Source organism: Oryctolagus cuniculus, chromosome 1, assembly GCF_051225735.1.
Source record: "Oryctolagus cuniculus isolate XC-2025 breed Fujian yellow rabbit chromosome 1, ASM5122573v1, whole genome shotgun sequence".
Lineage (NCBI taxonomy): Eukaryota > Metazoa > Chordata > Mammalia > Lagomorpha > Leporidae > Oryctolagus > Oryctolagus cuniculus.
Genome location: NC_142867.1, coordinates 68,746,492 through 68,767,746, shown reverse-complemented (window position 1 = coordinate 68,767,746; position 21,255 = coordinate 68,746,492). Strand labels below are relative to the sequence as shown.

The following is a 21,255-nucleotide window of genomic DNA, read 5'->3' as shown; positions in this document are numbered from 1 at the left end:
CAAGTACTTGGGTCATCTTCGGCCTTACCAAGCACATTAGCAGGGAGCTGGATTAGAAGCAGAGCAGCTGGGACTTGAACTGGTGCTCCAGTTTGGGATATCGGCCTCACAAGTGGCAGCTTAACCCACTGTGCCTCAACACTGGCCTCTACTGGATGTTTGGATGTTGATTTATCTGCGAGATTTCAGGAGGCTCATTGCTAATTAGTTCTCCTACAAATCCTGTTCTATTACCAGTAGTGATTACTTCCTTTCATAAAAGAAAAAGGCTACCAATATAACATTAACCCACCACTAAGAATACATCTGGGGGTTGGCACTGTGACGTGGCAGGGAGGGCCGCCGCCTGCGATGCCAGCATCCCACACGGGCACTGGTTTGGGTCCTGGCTGCTCCCACTTTCGATCCAGCCCTCTTCTGTGGCCTGGGAAACCAGTGGAAGAAGGCCCAAGTACTTAGGCCTCTGCAACCACATGGGAGACCCAGAAGAGGTTCCTTGCTCCAGGCTTTGTATTGGCATAGCTCTGGCCGTTGTGGCCATCTGGGGAGTGAACCAATGGATGGAGGACCTCTCTCTCCCTCTCTCTGCCTCTCTGTAACTGCCTTTCAAATGAATGGATAAATCTTAAAAGAATAAATACATCTGAACAGCTTGAAATTTTAAAATCTACAAGGCAGAAAGGGGCAAGTATTGTGACACAGTGGGTTAAGTGGCTGCTTGGGAGTCTTACATCCTGTATCAGTGCCTCGTTGGAGTCCCAGCTGTTTGCTTCCCATCCAGCTTCCTGGTGTGCACATGCTGGGAGGCAGCAGATGATGGCTCATGTACATGAGTACCTGTCAATCATGTGGAAGACCTGGATGGAATGCCAGGCTCTTGGTTTAGCCTGGTTGAGTCCCCACTCTTGTAGTTGTTTGGAGAGTGAACATGCTCTGCTTCCAATTCCACTTCCTGCTAATACATACTTTGGGAGGCAGAAGGTGGCTTAAGTACTTAGGTTCCTGCGACTCACGTGAGACACCCAGATTGAGTTCCAGGGTCTTGGCTTCAGTCTGGCCCAGCCCTGGCTGTTGACTGGCATTAAAAAATATTCACTGATGGGGTGGGCATTTAGGCTAGTGGTTAACATGCTGGTTGGGATGCCCACTCCATACTAGGGTACCAAAGTTTATGCCTCAGCTCCACTTTTGATCCCAGCTTCCTGCTAATGTGTACCTTGGGAGGCAGCAAGTGATGGATCATGTGTCCCTACCATGTGGGAATCCTGGGTTGAGCTTTTGGCTCCCAACTTTGGTCCTGCTGGCTGTTGACTAAACAAGTTCAGAGTTGGTGAACTCAAGGGGCTTCCATAGCCTAGACAGCTCATAGCAAGAGTCTCGGGTGATTGCTGATGTCATAAATAAGAGTGCCGATTGTTAAATCAACAACGGGAGTCACTGAGTACAGGCTCCACATGTGGGATCTCTGTCCTTAATGTGTTTTACTATGAAACTTAAAAACAACACTACTAGTCGAACAATGCCCTATACCTTGTGCGGTTGTGTGAGTGCAGCCTGTTGAAATCCTTGCTTAGTGTATACTAAGTTGATCTTCTGTATATGAAGGTGATTGAAAATGAAACTCGGGCCAGCGCCGTGGCTCACTAGGCTAGTCCTCCGCCTTGCGGCGCCGACACACCGGGTTCTAGTCCTGGTCGGGCGCCGGATTCTGTCCCGGTTGCCCCTCTTCCAGGCCAGCTCTCTGCTGTGGCCAAGGAGTGCAGTGGAGGATGGCCCAAGTGCTTGGGCCCTGCACCCCGTGGGAGACCAGGAGAAGCACCTGGGTCCTGCCATCGGATCAGCGCGGTGCGCTGGCTGCAGCGCGCCGGCCGCGGCGGCCATTGGAGGGTGAACCAACAGCAAAAGGAAGACCTTTCTCTCTGTCTCTCTCTCTCTCACTGTCCACTCTGCCTGTCAAAAAAAAAAAAAAAAAAGAAACTCGATGAAGGGCGGGATGGGAGAGGGAGTGGGAGAGGGGAGGGCCGCGGGAGGGAGGGAGGTTGGAGTGGGGGAGCCACAACAATACAAAAGTTGCACTTTGTAAATTCACATTTATTAAATAAAAAAAAAGAACTTATGGGGAGGGGGGAAGCCATTGTAATTCATAAACTGTACTTTGGAAATTTATATTTATTAAATAAAAGTTAGAAAGCTGAAATAAACCAGGTTCATAAAATGGCTAGGAATGAGGAGTGATTTGCATAAGATATTATGATTCTTCTGCTATTAAACTGATTTTTTTCATTGTCCCCATGTCTCAGTAATGACTTAAGATTCCAAGGGGCTGGTGCTATGGTGTAGTAGGCAAAGCCGCCACCTGCAGTGCCGGCATCCCATATAGGCACTGGTTCTGGTCCTAGCTGCTCCTCTTCTGATCCAGCTCTCTCTGGCCTGGGAAAGCAGTAGAGGATGGCCCAAGTCCTTGGGCCCCTGCATCCGTGTGGGAGACCTGGAAGCAGCTCCAGGTTCCTGGATTCAGATTGGCCCAGCTCCGGCTGTTGTGGCCATTTGGGGAGTGAAGCAGCAGATGGAAGACTGACTCTCTCTCTCTCACTCTGTCTCTGCCTCTCTGGAACTCTGCTTTCCAAATAAATAAGTCTTAAAAAAAATATTCCAAAGTTCTGGTTGGAACCGTGTTTTACCTTAGATGACAGGGGTAGAAGGAGTATCCGGCTCTTTGTTTCTATAGTGAAATGATACTGTCCCTGTCCAGATTCTCACAGTGGTGAGAATAGGAAGGGTGCTTAAATGCTTGCTTGCAAAAAGTTTACAGCTGTCTGCTGAAACCCCAAATCTTAGACAGAGTTGAGATTGTGTTCTATTGCATGGATGGAGGTCTGGAGTCAGTGGATAATTGGATTAAATCAAGTTGTGGTTAAGCCCCGTGAGTATGATGGAGAGAGAGAGGAACAAGAGAGTTTGGGGTGTGTGCAAGTTTGTTTATGGTAGCCGGCCAAGTAATGTAAGCTGCTTAAGGTACTTAAGAGAGATAAGAAGAGGTACCCAGTGGGCAGAATTTCCACACAGGGGTAAGATGACCATTGGAGGATGAGTTTGGAAGGAGTTATAGTTAGATAGCATTGTTTGAGATTGTAGGTTTCAGTTACTGGTAATGATGAACTCAAGGTTACAAGCTTATAGTTTGTAAGCTTAAGTTGTAGCTGAGGCAGTGCAAAAGTCAAAGTCATCAGGATAGACAGCTGACAAACTCAGAGCCCACAATATTGGGAGGATCATCTTTGTGGGTATTTATCACCAAAAATGTAAGTGAAGTAGCATTGGGAGTGAGACAGGACCTAAAATCTTAAAGGAATGAGGAGGAATTGGGGAAACTACACAGTAGGTAACTTCAACAAGTACCCAGGTAGCTGATGGTCTTTTTTTATAGAGGAACTAGCAATTAGGACAAAGAACCCTATTCCTCCTCCAGGCGTAGTATGGGACATAGAGTGGCTGCCATTTGAGAGGGTTGCAGGGAAAGCAGTGTCTTCCAAAAAAAATTTTTTTTTTCTATATGATAAGAGTAACAGTCAGGGGCTAGCACTGTGGCACAATGGGTCGATGCCCCCTGCCTGCAGTGCCAGCATATGAACACAGGTTGAAGTCCTGGCTGCTCGACTTCCAGTCCAGCTCCTGCTGAGAAAGCAGCGGAAGATGGCCAGAGGCCTTGGGCCCTGCCATGCAGGTGGGAGACTTAGATGGAGTTCTAGGCTCCAGGCTCCTAGTTTCAACCTGGCCCAGCTCTGGCTGATAGGCCACACTCTGTCTCTTCCTCTGTGTAACTCTGCCTTTCACATAAAGTAGATCTCTAAAAAAAAGGCCATGAAACAGTTTGGAAGAGCATGGGTCATTTTAAAGAGAACAGCCATTATTTTGTATTGCCTTTGCAGATTCTGGCCAAGTATTGCAAGATTTTTTGATTTAAGACAAGATGGAATTGGGATTCTTGTGTGAAAAAGCTTAAAGTATTGGCTTTTTAAATACTTCATAGGCCCAATAAAACATGTATGCTTTAGCCATTCCAGTCATAATTTCGTGAACTCTGCTCTTTAAACATACAAACTACTATGGTATGTAATTGAAAGTTAAAAAAAACCTGTGATCACCGAGCCGGCTGCCTTGTTGGGCAGGTTTGGGAACAGGCTGCGCCTGTCGAGACCGCAGGTGTAACCAGAATGACTGTAAGCTGATCACAGCAGCATGTAAGCTCCTGGATCCTCATCACCGCTTGTTAATTGACTACTACATTATATCTTTCCTTTTTTTAAACTTTGAATTCTGATGAGGAGTTTTCCTTAAGGAGAAACACACTGAACTTTAAACTTCAAATAATAAAATAATGCTTCCTTTCATATAGAGGGAAGCCGGAAGGTTCTTCAAATTTCAAAAACTAGTAGTTAATTCTTAAATAAATGTTACTATTACAACATATTCTGTGTTTCTTCAGAACCTTTAGTTTTCCTTTGGTCCTAATTATGACCGAGAATTTATGGACTGAAGTAGAAATCTAAAGATGATGCTTGGCTCCGTATCATCTTGCGCAGAGCAGCAACCCCCACTAGGCTTAATTTCCTTATCTGTATAGCTGAGATTAAAATACACACCCTGCCTACTTCACAAGGTAGCTGTTGAGATCAAATGGAGATTGTGAAAAGCTGAAATCCTCATTTTGTATGAGTGCTTTGTCTTAGTAAGTTACTCAAATAATAAGAACTTTCCTGAAAGTCATTAGCTTGTCTCAGAAAACTTTTTAGATAGTACGTTAATTTATGTAAAATTTCAGAAACATCTTGAGTTTACGTGGATATATAATCCACCTCTAAAAGCAGCTTTCCTATTGAAAGATAACACTGTGGATAGTATTTGCGGGAGATAATGGCTAAAATATTCTCTTAGTTTTATAAGCTTTGGTTATACTGTGGTCAAAAATCTTGTTATTTTGGTGACATTTGACACTTTTTTTTTTTTTTTTGACAGGCAGAGTGGACAGTGAGAGAGAAACAGAGAGAAAGGTCTTCCTTTTCTGTTGGTTCACCCTCCAATGGCCGGCACGGCCGGCGCACCGCGCCTGTCCGAAGGCAGGAGCCAGGTGCTTCTCCTGGTCTCCCATGGGGTGCAGGGCCCAAGGACTTGGGCCATCCTCCACTGCACTCCCTGGCCACAGCAGAGAGCTGGCCTGGAAGAGGGGCAACCGGGACAGAATCCAGCGCCCTGACCAGGACTAGAACCTGGTGTGCCGGTGCCGCGAGGCGGAGGATTAGCCTACTGAGCCGCGGCACCGGCCATTTGACACTTTTTTTAAATTTTATTTTAAAAGAAGAGTTAGAGAGGCAGAGAGAGAGAGAGAGGTCTTCTATCCACTGGTTCACTCGCCAGAAGGCCACAATGGCCTGAGCTGTGCCAATCCAAAGCTGGGAGCCAGGAGCTTCTTCTGGGTCTCCCACGTGGGTGCAGGGGCCCAGGGACTTGGGTCATCTTCCACTGCTTTCCCAGGCCATAGCAGAGATCTGGATTGGAAGTGGAGCAGCTGGGTCTTGAACCAGTGCCCATATGGGATGCTGGTAATGCAGGTGGCGGCTTTATCTGCTACTCCACAGTGCCAGCCCCAATACATAGTTTCTTTAGGATCATCCATCACCTTCCCTCCCTGTCTCATCTTGTTTTCTGAGAGTTAACAATCAACACCTGAGTTTTATATTATGAGTCTTTTCTAGCAGCATTTATTTATTTTGACAGGCAGAGTTAGTGAGAGAGAAAGAGACAGAGAGAAAGGTCTTCCTTCTGTTGGTTCACCCCGCAAATGGCCTCCACGGCCGGTGCGCTGCGCTGGTCCGAAGCCAGGAGCCAGATGCTTCCCATGTGGGTGCAGGGCCCAAGCACTTGGGCCATCCTCCACTGCCCTCCCGGGCCACAGCAGAGGGCTGGCCTGGAAGAGGGGCAACCGGGACAGAATCTGGCGCCCCGACCGGGACTAGAACCCGGTGTGCCGGCGCCACAGGTGGAGGATTAGCCTAGTGAGCTGCGGTGCCGGCCATCTAGCAGCATTTAATACATCACTCAAAAGAACAAGTCTTAACTGAGAAATACAGGATACTTCATTTTCACAGTAATTTTAAGTCCCAGTAATGAAAACTATAATAAGACAGCTTTCTCAAAGGAAGTTAACATTGATGAATCCAGTGCAGTTTTGAATTTGAGATGAAAAAAAAATCTTGTCACATCCAACTGGACTGTCTCGTCTTAGTCTGTGTCTTTGGAAAGAGTTACTCCTTTTTATTAGTTGTATGGTTGTTATGCAGCCATGGAAGGAAAAAGCTGAACATCAAGATCATCAGCAATATTCCTGAAAGACAAAATACAGTAAAAACAATCTATAAAGAAATTCATAATCACTAATTAGGTATAATTTAAGATTATTGACATTTACATACCCCCAGAGATTTGGAAAGTTATGCTTAAAGAATTATGTCAATTCTACATGAAACATGATAGATATTTTAATATAAATTCCTAAAAACAATATATAGTAAAACCAGTAGAATCTAAATCATGAATGCAAAGGACAAATAAGATCCTAAGACTTAAAGTTTTTTTTAAAGATTTACTTATTTGAAAGAGTTGTAGAGAGAGGTAGAGACAGAGAAATATTGTCTATCTGCTAGTTTTACTCCCCAGATGGCCACATGGCCAGGGCTGGGCCAAGTTAAAGCCAGGAGCCAGGATCATCTTCTATGTCCCCCGTGTTGGGTAGCTGGGGTCCAGGCACTTGGGTCATACTCTGCTGCTTTTCCCAGGCAATTATCAGGGAGCTGGATCAGAAGTGGAGCAGCTGGGACATGAACCGGTGCCCATACAGGACGCCGGCATTGTAGGCAGCTGTTTTACCCACTATGCCACAATGCTGGCCTTTAAACATTTATTAAAGTTTTAATTCTGGCTCCATTACTGTCTTGCTCAGTGAGAAAACCTGAACTTGAGTCTCTGCTTCTTTCTCAACAGGGTAACAACACTTCCTGTCCCTCTCTGTACCAGTATGTCCCCAGAGAATAAAGTACTGAGAACACTTTTGAGTTTTCTTTGGAATCCTCAAATAACAATATTAGATTACTTTCTTCCTTATCTCATTTTTAAATCAATTTCGGTCATTAACAGCTTTTAAGATCTATCAAGCAAAATATTTAAAACATTTTAGTAAGCTGAAATTTTAAATCTTAAGTATGTTTAAAATTTCACTAATTAGTAAATCTTCATTTCTTTTTTTGTTTGTGTTTTTGTTTTAGTTTTTGACAGGCAGAGTGGACAGTGAGAGAGAGAGACAGAGAGAAAGGTCTTCCTTTGCCGTTGGTTCACCCTCCAATGGCCGCCGAGGCCGGTGTGCTGCGGCCGGCGCACCGCGCTGATCCGAAGGCAGGAGCCAGGTGCTTCTCCTGGTCTCCCATGGGGTGCAGGGCCCAAGGACTTGGGCCATCCTCCACTGCACTCCCAGGCCACAGCAGAGAGCTGGCCTGGAAGAGGGGCAACCGGGACAGAAGCCGGCGCCCCAACCGGGACTAGAACCCGGTGTGCCGGCGCCGGAGGCAGATGATTAGCTTATTGAGCTGCGGCGCCGGCCAGTAAATCTTCATTTCTGAGACTGCACTACACCAGACAAATCTAGCGTGTAGCTGCTTGTTAATTTTTCAATGTGAAATAGGGATACACCGGCCGTGGCGGCCATTTGCGGCATTTGCGGAGTGAACCAACAGAAGGAAGACCTTTCTCTCTGTCTCTCTAACTCTGCCTGTCAAAATAAATAAATAAATAAATGCTGCTAGAAAAGACTCATAACATAAAACTCAGGTGTTGATTGTTAACTCTCAGAAAACAAGATGAGACAGGGAGGGAAGGTGATGGATGATCCTAAAGAAATACATTCTTCATGTATTTAAAGTTCTAGGTAGGTCAGTTTAAATTCAGATTAAGAATCGGTTTGGGGCAAGGAGGGTGTTTGGCACAGCAGTTAAGAAGCCACTGTGATGGCCACATCTCATATCAGAGTGCCTGGGTTCAATTACTCTGTTCCAATTCTAGCTTCTTACTAACAAATACCCTGGGAGGCAGGCAATGATAGCTTGAGTATTTGAGTCCATGCTGCCCATGTGGGAGACCTGGACTAAGTTCTGGTCTCCTGGCTTGGTCCTGGCCCACTCTGTCTGCTGTTTGAGGAGTGACCCAGCAGATAAAAGATCTCTTTCTGTCTCTGCCTTTCAAAATAAAATGAAATAAGATTTATTTGAAAGAGCTAGGAGAAATCTTTCATCTGCTGGTTCACTCCCAAGATGACTACAGTGGTCAGGGCTGGGCCAGTCAGGAGCCCAAGCACTGGGGCTACTGTTCCCTCCTCTTCCCAAGCCATTAGCAGGGAACTGGACTGGAAGTAGAGCAGCTAGGACATGAACCGGCATCCATATGGGATGCCAGTGTCACAGGCAGTGGCTTTACCTGCTGTGCCACAACACTGGCCCCTTCTCCCCAAAAAATAAATAGTTAAGTGAGTTTTTGTCATATGGAGATTTAGAATTACTTTACTTTTGTTTGACAGAAACTTTTAAGATTTGGCTAGCTTTTGTATAGCAAGATTTTTAAAAGATGAATCTGTAACCAGTGACTTTAAATGGAAAAGAAAATCAGAAGCAATCCCTGTAACCGCCAATTTTGTCTTTTTCTTTATAAAATATTACATTTTCTTTTTTTTTCTTTTTTTAATTAAAAAAATTTTTTTTGACAGGCAGAGTGGACAGTGAGAGAGAGAGAGAGAGAGAGAGAGAAAGGTCTTCCTTTGCTGTTGGTTCACCCTCCATTGGCCATTGCGGTCGGCGCACCGCGCTGATCCGATGGCAGGAGCCAGGAGCCAGGTGCTTTTCCTGGTCTCCCATGGGGTGCAGGGCCCAAGCACCTGGGCTATCCTCCACTGCACTCCCTGGCCACAGCAGAGGGCTGGCCTGGAAGAGGGGCAACCGGGACTGGAATCCAGTGTGCCTGTGCCACAAGGTGAAGAATTAGCCTAGTGAGCCGCGGTGCCGGCCCAAGATATTACATTTTAAAAACCTTTTTCAAAAATGGAATTGCAGTTCCATAAAAGCAAATTTGCCAGTTTTCATTATATGAAATATATGAATTAGAGAATTTGGGAAGATGGCAGGAGCTATTAGAGGAATGATAATTCTCTGCTGTGATAAAAAATCATGAAAAAGAACAAGGACGATGACTCTCAAAAATAGTTTGTTCCCCCACTTGTTCAAGAAGGGGCAGGTGTTTACACTCGTTTTCGAAATGCCCTTGTCCCACATCAGAGTGCCTGGGCTCAGTACCTAGCTTTGGCTCCTGACTCCAGCTTCCTGCGGAGGCAGACCCTGGGAGGCAGCAGTGATGTGTTGACTCAAGTACTTGGGTTCTTGCCACCTATGTTGGAGACCTGAATTGAGTTCCAGGCTCCTGGCTTCAGCCTAACCCAGTCCCAGCCATTGCAGGCATCTGAGGGGTGCACCAGCAGATGGGAGCTCCCTATTGCATCCTCTCTTTCTCTAATAAATTAGAAAGGGGAAGAAGGTGGATATTTGGGGATTCTTTCTTCCATCTCACTCTGTGCTATTGCCTAATGTAGCTTTGACAGTGGGTTTTTGTTTTGTTTTGCTTGTCTCTTAATTCTATAAGTAACTCTTGTAAATGATAATTTCTTATTTTTCTATTCTTAGAGCTTAATTGTGAGTTTATTTCATTTGGAGCCTTTTTACCCCAATGGGAATATAACTTCAGTAAATGACAATTCTAAAAACTGCCATATTTATTGAAAGATGGCTTTACTGTTTCACATTCATAAGACTCATAAAGAAGTATAGGAACATACCTCTTTTTTTTTTTTTTTTTTTTTAAGGGAAAGGGTTTGTTGGGGGAAACCTAACAGACTGGAGGGAAGGGGCAAAGAAGGAAAAAGAGGGAGAAGGAGAGCATAAGGGGGGGGGGGAGAGAGAAGGAGATGGAGAGAAAGAGAAGGAACATCTCTCTTTAAACCAAAAGATAGAAAAATTTTTGTCAGTTCTGTTAAGAAAAAAGGAACAGTAGTTGTGGCCAAGTGATTTAGGCCACTGCCTATGCTGCTTCCAGTCCAGCTCCCTGCTGATGTGTATGGGAAGGCAGCAGAAGAAAGCCCAAGGAATTGGGCCCCTGTCACTCACATAGGAGACCTGGGTGGAATTCCTGGCTCCTGGCTTTGGCTTGCCCCAGCCCTGGCTGTTGAGGCCCCTGGGAAGTGAACCAGCAAATAGAAAAAAAAATCTCTCTGCACATAACTGCCTTTCAAACAAATAAATGAATCTTTTTAAAAAAAGATAAAAGCTACAAGTTCTGAGGCTAACTAAGAATCTTTTTAATGCTTATTTTTAACAAGGTAGAAAGGGTTATATGTAATTCAAAAAAAGTTTGATCCCAATTCTTTTTTTTTTTTTTAAGGTTTATTTATTATTTATTTGAGAGGCAAAAGCAGAGAGAGAGAGAGAGGTCTTCCATCTACTGGTTCACTTCACAAATGGCTGCAACAGCTGGAGCTGGGCTGATCCAAAGCCAGGAGTCAGGAGCTTTTTCCAGGTCTTCCATGTGGGTGCAGGGGCCCAGGGACTTGAGCCATCTTCTACCGCTTTCCCGGGCCACAGCAGAGAGCTGGATTGGAAGTGAAGCAGTGGAGACTCAAACTGGTGCCCATATGGGATGCTAGCACTGCAGGCAGCGGCTTTACCCACAATGCCACAGCGCCAGCACCCATCCCAATTGTACTGGTGAGAAATTCCTTGGTGGCTGGTGCTGTCTCTGCTGCTCCACTTCCAATTTAGCTCCCTGCTAATATGCCTGGGAAAGCGGTGGAGGATGGCCCAAGTCGCCTGCACCCATCCTGCATGGGAGACCTGGATGAAACCTCTAGCTCCTGGCTTCAGCCTGGCACAGTTCCAGCTGTTGTGGCCATCTGGATGGCCATCTCTCTGCCTGTACCTCTTTAACTCTGCCTTTCAAATAAACAAACAAAAAAATAAATAAGAATATATGTTGGTTTCAAATAAGACGTACTGAGAAAATTTTTTCAAATTAAAAACTACCAGTAGTCTGGTCCAAAATAACTTCGTTTAGGCCGGCACTGCGGTGTAGTGGGTAAAGCTGCTGCCTGCAGTGCTAGTATCCCCCATGGGCACCTGTCTCTCTCTCTCTGCCTCTACCTCTCTGTAACTTTGCCTTTCAAATAAATATATAAATCTTTAAAAAAAAAAAAGAAAAAACCTTCTTTAACTTCAATGATCTTTTTTAACTTCTTAAAAATAAAAAATAAAAATTTTTAAAAGAAAAACTACCAATATGTAAAAATCAGAGGGGAAAAAAGCCACTATTACCAGCATTTTAAAATGTAGGTTTAGGGGCCGGCACTGTGGCTCACTTGGTTAATCCTCCGCCTGCAGTGTCAGCATCCCATATGGGTGCCGGGTTCTAGTCCCGGTTGCTCCTCTTCCAGGCCAGCTCTCTGCTGTGGCCCGGGAGGGCAGTGGAGAATGGCCGAAGTGCTTGGGCCCTGCACCCACATGGGAGACCGGGAGGAAGCACCTGGCTCCTGGCTTCAGATGGGCGCAGTGCCAGCTGTAGTGGCCATTTGGGGAGTGAACCAATGGAAGGAAGACCTTTCTCTCTCTCTTTCTCACTGTCTATAACTCTACTTGTCAAATAAAAAATAAAATAAAATGTAGGTTGTATGATACTCTTCATATTTAGGCCTGGAGACATACTAAGCATAATACACACTAAATGTAAGATAAAGAAAGAGAAGATGAGGGGAGGAATAAAGCCCATTCAAAACAGCTGTGCCAATGCTCCTTCTACATGTGCTTTTTTTTCCCCAATAAGAAATGAATGAAAAAACACAGTGCTAATAACAGAAAGAAGGGGGAAGTAGTGGAGGGGCAGGCTTATATTCATTTTATAATGAATAAGGCCTCATATTCATTTACAGTAGTGAGTTTAGGGCTTAAGATGTATAAATAAACAAAACCAAAAAATGCCAATAACTTAAGGAAACACATAATATGCTTATAATTACCATATAATTTTTTCGTGTTATTTGACTCATCTTTATAGAATATTTTTACATATCTGATCCAGTTAGAAATAACAGGAATGGAAACTGGATAATTTAAAAACTGTTTACTTCAGGTACTCATTGGTTCATGAGAGGCTTTTGTGCAGAATGAGTCAAGTGAACTAAAGACATTTTATCTGGAACTCACAAATTTGATTTTAAAAAACTAGCAAAAATGATTATTATTATATCACTTTCTTTGCTTTCTTATCTCTAAGTATCTTAAAGTGATATCATACCTTGAGCTGACTGCCCTTCCCTAGATAATTTTGTTTCTTAGAAGATAAAAAGTTTTATAGGACACTGCACAAAATACTATTTCAGGCATGCTAACCACCTTTTTCATTTTCTTTTTTGACCTGCTCTAGCTTTGGAAATTGACATGGTACAGTGACATTCCATATCATATTTTAAAATACTCTAATCTGTTAGACATATTAAATAAAAATATGCTTACCTAAAGAAGGAGCCAGCCAATATACTATAAAAAATTGAGGGAATGCTTCATCAAAACATGAAAAATGTAGTGAAAGTGCCAAAGCTGGATTAAATACAGCTCCCGTTAGACTTCCTCCTGTAATACATTTTAAACAAAGTGACTCCAAAGGATATAGCTTACATTTTCATTGAACTAGAAATGAATTGGTTATTAAATATAATTTTTATTTTAGATATTTAAGTATTCTATGCTCTTCCTTTGCAGAATTGCCAGAGTTTAATGATAGATTATAGATTAGAATATGCCAAGGACACAACAGAAAAAAGACGACATTAAGGTTTTTTAGCTTGGTGATTCTCCTATATACTTTAAAATACATATTGAAAGCAACTATGTTCTATTATTGTTCCCACAGTTTTCTAAATTAGATCCGGCTGCTGTTAACATTTATCAATTTAAATGAACAAATAATAATAAAAATAAAATGAAAAGAGGGTTAAAATATAGTATCCTAGAATCCTCCTGGCATTAGCATATCTTTATATTGAAAACAAAAGTAAAAGGACCAAAGCATTTTCGCTAGTTCTGTTTTTGACAACAGAGCCCTTAAGAAGTACAACTCAATAAAGTGGTTGTAAAAAGTTAAAAGCAGTGACTGAGTACTCATGAAAAATAAACACAAATTTTAACTATTACCTACTCTTTAGGATTGATGTCCTGGCTCTAGGGTAATCCTGACATGGGCCTAGAATTTTATAGTTCTGGCAGGTAAGGAAAGGCAGAGGAGGCTGGATGACTGTCCAGCAGTACTCAGCCGACCTGGGGCTCTGCTTTTCAAACTATAAGGCTAGGTACAAACATCTGCCCCATTATCAGTCACAGAGATAGACCCAAGATCTTAACAAGTTCAATGTACACTTATAGCATGTTGTCTTCATAAAATACAGTAAAGTAAAATTGGACATCAAATGACCCTTTTGCAAGATTTCACTGATGAGGTTTCATACTTGATAGGTGAAGAACAATGTAGCTGTGTGGAGAGGAAGATATTGAGCAATGGACTTAGCTCACTCTGTGGCTAAGAGTTTTTTCCCAAAATACAGGCCTCACAGCATGATTCATATGTGTGCTCTGGCAACCATTAAGTGACATCACCTCATGGACCTTCAAAATCATTCTTGAATGGTCAAGTCCTGGAATGTTAAACCTGCAGCTGCCAGAGGTCAACAGAATTGTTTGCTTGGCAGCTGGTCATTGCAGTTCAATGCCACAAAAACGACTGAGTTCCTGTGTACTAGACACCACGGGCAGAACGATAAGGACTCACACAGATTTACAATCTAATGTACTGTGACCTGTGACTTCAGGTGTTTGTCAGAAAAAAGGGACTCAACCACTGGCCTCGTAGTTTACTTCAGTATCGTAGGCCAGGGTACACTGAAGATTCTCCATCAGGTCTAAGATGAACAGTATCAGCCTTAGACCATCCTAAAACTGCTGCACTTCCTCATCCTGCCGGTTCTGCTCAGTGGGACTTGGTGGGAGCTGTTCCTCCTACACCAGAGGTAGAGTTTGTTTTCTCTCTCTATAATATGACCTGGCTTTGTGACTTGTGTTGACAGAATGTAGCAGACCCGACACTGAATTCTAGGTACAAGTCTCAATAAACCCATCAGTTAGTTTCCACTTTTTGCTCTCTTGGAACAATGCTGAGACCATGTAAGTAAGCTGCTGTCGGTTGCTGGAGGACGAGAGGCCATGTGGAGAACCAAGGCTCCCATGTAACAGCTGGCACTAACTGCTAGACATATGAGTGAGGGACCTTGGCTCTTCCAGTCCCACTGCTGTCCCGCTGAATGCAACTTCATGGGTGATCTCAGAGGAACTGTCCATTTAACCCATGGAATCATGAAAAATAATAAATTGTTATTTTATGTTTTGTTACAACATTTATAGTTAACTGATACAGAAGCTTGTTTCAGGCATGAGTTCTGTGTTACTGAAAACCCAAAATATGATATTAGCTTTACTGTTTTATTGAATAAGTCTGTTGTGGGGACCTAGCCTATGGTTCACAGCACCCCTGGCCCCTAACCACTAGATGCCAGAAGCACACCCTGTCCCTACATTATTAACAGTCCACTGTCCCAAAGAAACACTCGTACTTATATGTAAGAAGATCTATACAGAGTTGTTTATATAGTCACAAGGAACTAGGAAAAACTTCAGTGTCCATTCACAGAAAAACAGCTAACTAAACAAGTATATTGCTACTTTGGAATATCATGCAGTACTTTTGAAATACTGAGAGAAATATCTTTATTAACAAAGACCTCCGAGATATCTCATTGAACAACCACCACCAAAAAAAGCAAACTGCAGTGAGTAAGGGATGATACTTTTTGTAGTAACTCAAAAGAACACATATGAGGGTACTTCAGAAGCATAGAAAATGATATAAAAGAAGTTCATGTGTCGATTTATTGTAACATGTTTTTCTTGAAGTTTTTGAAGACCCCTCATGTGTATCAATATGATTTTTACAAGGTCTTATTATATGTATAATAGGTGCACATGGAGTTTGGAAGGACATGACACATACCACATGCAAGAAGAATTACCCTTAGTGGGCAGAGGAGGCAAGAAAGGAGGGGGCTGGGCATGCAGGGTGGCAATCAAAAGGTACCTCAGTTTTTCACAAAGAGAACCGACTAATGTATAACTAAACATGATGTTCTAAGAGTCCGCAGGCACAAAACTACCCGGAAATGGCTTCAGCAAGCAAATTACTATCTATTGACATTTAAAGGGAAGACACCATAATAGTGCATGTTGAAGGAGAGGGATCACAGAGAGACCCAGCTGGCTGGTTGCCAGGACAGCATTAACCTGGTGAAATTACCACAGCTAAAGGCTTTGGTACTCCAATCTGCTGCTTCTAGACACTAATGTTTCTTAATATTCCTAAGGAGAATCACATTCTGGGTGACAGAAGATTAGTAGCTAAAATCCCCTAAGACTCGTGTATTAAGTTACCAATTTGTGGTGGAAGATAACCAACCCTTTTCAATAACCAGAATGTTTGTCTTCGCTCTCTAGGGTGCCCATTTCCTGGTTAAGTGGCCCCCCTGGAAAGCCACATCCATCATCAGAAGTTATTTGGTGAGCATGTAATCAAAGCAAAAGCAGAGTTGCCAGGCCATGGTGAATCTGATAAAACATCACTATCTCTAAGGAGAAGTCTGCTTGTTTTCCCCAGATTCAATCTCTATCCCACTCCCCTTGGATAACCTTGGGCAGATGCTTTTAAATGCATTTCCGAACACTTTACTTCTCATTGCTGGTTTACAGTCTATGATAAGCTAATGGTACTGAACTAGCTGTTTTTAGAGTAGTTATTCTGGTAGACCTGGAAGAAAGATGTTAGACTGTTTTCAGATGTTGGAGGGAACACTTAGGAATTTACGTAAAAAAAAAAGCAATTAACCTTGACTTCTATTTGGAACAACTGTGTTCCAAAACTGTGACTTAAATCCGTAAAAAAAATCCTGGGGAGTGATATGGCTTAGTGCACCATTTCCCAGAGCAATTCCTTTCTGAATGCTCCTAGAAAAAAGGGTCTCAGAGTTTGAAAATCTGTGTGCCACATCCTCTTGGAATCTCACACTATACAGAGGACAGTCACGGTTCTGTGAGTGGGACCTTAAAATTACTAAATGTGTTTAATCCAGTGTTTCCCAAACTTACCTAGCAACAGGATCCTTTTGTAAGTAAAGCATTTTTCACTTGTAAAATGTATAATATTAAATAATGGCATCCAGTGATCTTTATTTTCACAATGCTGTTTGACCAGCAATATCTATGTGGGGCTTCGAAGAGTTCATGGACAATATGTATTATGAAAAACTGTGTGCATTTCCTTTTTTTTTTTTTTAAGATTTATTTATTTTTTTTGAAAGAGTTATGTAGAGAGAGAGGAAGATAGAGAGATCTTCCAACTGCAGGTTCATTCCCCGAATGGCTGTAACAGCCAGGAATGGGCTGAAGCCAGAGGAGTCATGCACTTTTATTTTATAGATCAAAATAAACTTTTGGTTACATTTTAGATGAGCGTTTTGAAGTACCTTTGTATTTCCAAAAACTTTGTATCAACACAAACAGAAACTCTGTACCCTTTAAGTAAAAGTTCCCATTCCTCCCTCCTCTCCAGTCCCTATGAATTCTATTCTACTTTCTGACTTTCTTAATTTGGCCATTGCATATATTTCATACAGCTTTTCTGCTATAAAAACAGGTACAAAGAGGGGCCAGCACAGTAGGTTAATCCTCTGCCTGTGGCGACGGCATCCCATGTGGGCGCTAGTCCCGGCTGCCCCTCTTTCAGTCCAGCTCTCTGCTGTGGCCTGGGAAAGCAGTGGAGGATGGCCCAAGTGCTTGGGCCCCTGCACCCCATGGGAGACCAGGAAGAAGCACCTGGCTCCTGGCTTCGGATCAACGCACCTCCGACTGTTGCGGCCATTTGGGGAGTGAACCAACGGAAGGAAGACCTTTCTGTCTTTCCCTCTCACTGTCTGTAACTCTACCTCTCAAATAAACAAACAAATAAAAACAGGTACAAAGAAAACCAACTTCAAGATAATCAACAGAGGAAGGAGGGACATAGGTATGTTTTATTATTTCAAAAAAAAATCTTGAGGGCAGGTGTTGTGGCTCTGCGTTAAACCACTGCTTGGGACACCCACATCCCACATCTGAGTGCTGGTTGAGCCCCAGCTATTCTACTTCCAATCCAACTTCCTGCTAATGTGCTGGGAGGCAAAGATGATTGCGGAAGCACTTGGGTTTCTGCCACCCATGGGGAAGACCCAGATAGAGCACCTGGCTCCTGGCTTCAGCCTGACTGTGCATTGGGTGTTGCCAATAACCATCTCTCCCTTCCCCATTTAACTCCCTCTCCTCCCACCCCCAGTATCTCTCTCCCTTTCCCTGCTCCCATCACACTTCATTGTCAGCATCATCAGTGTGCTCCTCCAAAGTTACAAAAGCATACCCAGTAGTCAGCTACTCAAAGGAATGAATTTCGGGATGAATCTTGAAAATATTAAACTAAGCAAGACACAAAGAACAAATATGGTATGACTCCACTTATATGAAATGCTTGTTTACTAAAGGTTATGGCTAAAGCAGAAATACTCCTTTTATATGCAAAAGTAGTTATGCCACCATTCAGCCCTGTATACAATAAAAATTTGAATTTTTTTTATTTTTGTGGCTTATTTATTTGAAAGGCAGAGTGATAAAGAAAGAGGGAGAGGCCTGCGCTGTGGTTCAACAGGCTAATCCTCCACCTAATGGCGAAAACACACCGGGTTCTAGTCCCGGTCAGGCGCCAGATTCTGTCCTGGTTGCCCCTCTTCCAGGCCAGCTCTCTGCTGTGGCCAGGGAGTGCAGTGGAGGATGGCCCAAGTGCTTGGGCCCTGCACCCCATGGGAGACCAGGAGAAGCACCTGGCTCCTGCCTTCGGACCAGCGCGGTGCACCGGCCGCGGCAGCCATTGGAGGGTGAAATAATGGCAAAGGAAGACCTTTCTCTCTGTCTCTCTCTCTCACTGTCCACTCTGCCTGGAAAGAAAAGAAAGAAAAGAAAGAAAAGAAAAGAAAAGAAAAGAAAGAAAGAAAGAAAGAAAGAGAAAGAAAGAAAAAGAAAGGAAGGAAGGAAGGAAAGAAAGAAAGAAAGAAAGAAAGAAAGAAAGAAAGAAAGAAAGAAAGAAAGAAAGAAAGAAAGAAAGAAAGAAAGAAAGAAAGAAAGAAAGAGGGAGAGACATAGAGAGCTTCCATGGGCTGGTTCACTCCTCAAATGCCTGCAATTTCAATTTACATCCAGAACAGGTAAGTTTAGAAAGCTTCCCACGTGCTTCTAAAGCAGACAGAATGTCGGCACCCACTGCTCTAGTGCTCTCTTTGCTTTCTCCCTCTCCTCCATCCATCAGTACCCACATTCCAAAAAAGAAAGAAAAAAAAAAAAAAAAAACCAGTGTTTTGGATCCCTTAAATCGATATTTACAAGTTCTTTCCAAGAGTGTTCCTTACATTTATCTATAACTTCAATATTGTTTCTCATCTCAGAATTGTTGTCACATGAAATAGGGACATAAACATATAATATATAAAGTATTATTTACAGAATCATAGCTAGTAAAAGAATAAGGACAGACTCGTGAACTTCAGAATAGTTCTTTTTAAATATCGCAATTTTTTACTGCCTTTCATTGTATAAATACAGAGATAAACTGGCATAACTGTTTCTGACAGGGGTGATTCTCCTCATAGGATATTTCTGCTTTAGCCAAAACTTTTAGTAAATAAGCAACTATTCACCAACCCTTCAAATGTCCCTCTCTCCTATACCATTTATTTTCATCTGCGTTTATTTAAAATAAATGAGAAGGGATAATAGATTGGGAAGTCTCATTTCTACAGCCGCTTATGCCTAGGACTTGCTCCTACTCACAGTTTTACTTTTAATGGGCAGAAGACAGACTATTACTGCAAATGTCCTGCCTCCAAAAGACTTCATAACTCAGATTCAGTCCCAGTAAAGACACACTGTTGTAACCATTTTAAATAATATATCATTAAGCACTTTTTCTGTTTCCTTGTCCCATGTAGAATATCTTCATTACCCACTGCATCTGAGATCTGTCGAGGTAAAGAAATCGTTTAAAAAGAAATCCACCCATTTCTGCAGTTACTTGTTTTTTAAAAAGTATTTTAATTTTAAGCATGTTTTAACTTTACGCATTTCTTGGTAGGCTATTTAAAAGTTAACATAACTCAGAACGAATTATTAAGGAAATAAGAAATGGCATTAAGGAAATAAGAAATGGCTTTAAGTAATTTGTAGAGAAAGACTACAAAACTGAACTACAGAATTTCTGCTCCCTGCTCGTATTACTAGCCAATCACCTGCCTTGTGCTTTCAATTGGAAGGAACTTTTTAAACCCAGGATCCTCTTTCAGTGAGAGTGTCTGAAAGGAGCTATAGCACCTTGGCAGGAAGAAAGAGGTAACTGAGAAGTTACCCTTTTCTCTCTCACATTCAAACCATCCCTCTGTAGGCTATGTGAACCCTTGGCAACCTCTCAGGAGATCTGTTTCAGCTCAGACGTATCTCTGAGGGTTCAAATGAGGGCTGTGTGGGCTCCTTGAGCTAATAATGGGCTGCGAAATGGGGATACCAATGTCTGCAACACGGTGGAGGAGGGGTTCAAATGTGTCTGATAAAGCACTCAGAGCCTCAGAACAAAGCGTTCCCCAGACGTGCCAAGTGTTTGGTGGGAAGGACAAACCTGCATAGACCAGAAAAGTGATGAGCGCAGCCAGCAGGTGGATACGGAGTTTGGACCGGACTTCCTGCGAGTGCAGCAGAGCGCTGTGGAAGATAAAGGAGCAGATGGCCTCTGAGGTGACAGCTTTAGGCAAGTCGACGTGGATGGGATGCTTGCAAGCCAGGCTCCTCTCGCTGAAGTGATACTTGGCCAGCCCCAGGCTCCACAGGGCGCCTATGCAGTACCTGCTGGCTAGAGCGCCAAGCAGTTGAGCCAACAGCCTCACCGCACCCATCTCTGGGGACATTTCCCCCAGCAGCATCTGCATCAAAACGCCGCACGGGTTGCAGGAGGTGCCCACCAGAGTCAGGCCGTGCACCAGCGAGAAGAAGTAGATTAGCGTTAGCGTCCAGGTTGGGTGTGCGGGGTCGTGCTCGCTCAGCAGTTGCAGCTCGTGTGTGCAGCAGCAAAGCTGGAAGGTGGCTATAAACTCCAGCACGAAGCCGTGGGCCGTGGGTTTGTGCAGCTGCTGCCGGGCGACCACGCGGGCCAACCCCACGAATAGCACGGTCGACAGCATAAGGCCCAGCGAGGTGCAAGTGTCCCGCACCTCGGGCCAGAGACCCAGCAGCGCCGACATGGCTTCTCCGTTTGCCTGGCCAGGTTGCCTGCTGCGGCTGGCAGGGAGGCGGTCCAGGCGCCGGAATCCAAAGTCCGCAGCCCCGCCCCCTCCTCACGCCCCTCGGGGCGGGTCGATTGGCGGCGGGGCGTCACGCTGGCAGGTTCCTCCCCCGCTCCCCGGCTCGGTGCTGGGGTGTTGGGACCCGAGCCGGGACCGAGCCGGGGAGGAGGGGAGGCGAGGAGAGGGGGCCAACGGTCAGCCCAGCCAGACACAAACACGCCCTCCACCGCCTCCCTTAGCGACTGGAAGCGGACGCGGGTGGGGCAAAGCGCGGAGGCACGCCGTGCGGCCGCGGGCCACTGCGCACGCGCACTGTGGTCCGTGCGCCCGGGGGCGGGGAGGGGGAGCGGCCAGATCTGGATCCGAGGACCGCGGGCTTGGCGGGAAAGCGCTCTCCGGTTGACCCCAAACGTGAAACTAGAACTGTTGAGCCGCGAAGGTCCCTCAAAGTTTTCTTAATGGGGCGCTGGGGTTGAAGAGACGGCCGTTCAGCGCCAAGGACGGAGGTGGTTTAGTGAGAGCAGAGTTGGAAAACCAAGGTTTGACCTGTGTAAGGAAGGGCGTGCCCCAGGGGCTCTTTGAGCCTTAGTTTTCTTCTGACTAAAAGAAATTGTAAT

The 21,255-nt window shown here is 44.1% G+C and overlaps 1 protein-coding gene across 1 annotated transcript; it reads right to left on the bottom strand.

Moving 5' to 3' along the window:
- Positions 1 to 5,729: 5,729 nt before the first annotated feature.
- AQP11 (aquaporin 11) lies at positions 5,730 to 20,635 on the bottom strand. The gene is made up of 3 exons (XM_002708676.6): positions 19,978 to 20,635; positions 12,648 to 12,764; positions 5,730 to 6,382 (listed from the first exon to the last, which is right to left on the bottom strand). The coding sequence occupies exons 1-3, from the start codon at positions 20,594 to 20,596 to the stop codon at positions 6,303 to 6,305; spliced, it is 816 nt and encodes a 271-aa protein (XP_002708722.1). The 5' UTR covers positions 20,597 to 20,635; the 3' UTR covers positions 5,730 to 6,302.
- Positions 20,636 to 21,255: the final 620 nt, after the last annotated feature.

Coding starts and splice junctions, on each gene's coding strand:
- AQP11 (XM_002708676.6), bottom strand. CDS start 20,596: ATGTCGGCGCTGCTGGGTCTCTGGCCCGAGGTGCGGGACACTTGCACC. Junction 12,765..19,977: donor CACTTTTCTGGTCTATGCAG/GTTTGTCCTTCC, acceptor AATGTATTACAG/GAGGAAGTCTAACGGGAGCT. Junction 6,383..12,647: donor TTGGCTGGCTCCTTCTTTAG/GTAAGCATATTT, acceptor TTTGTCTTTCAG/GAATATTGCTGATGATCTTG.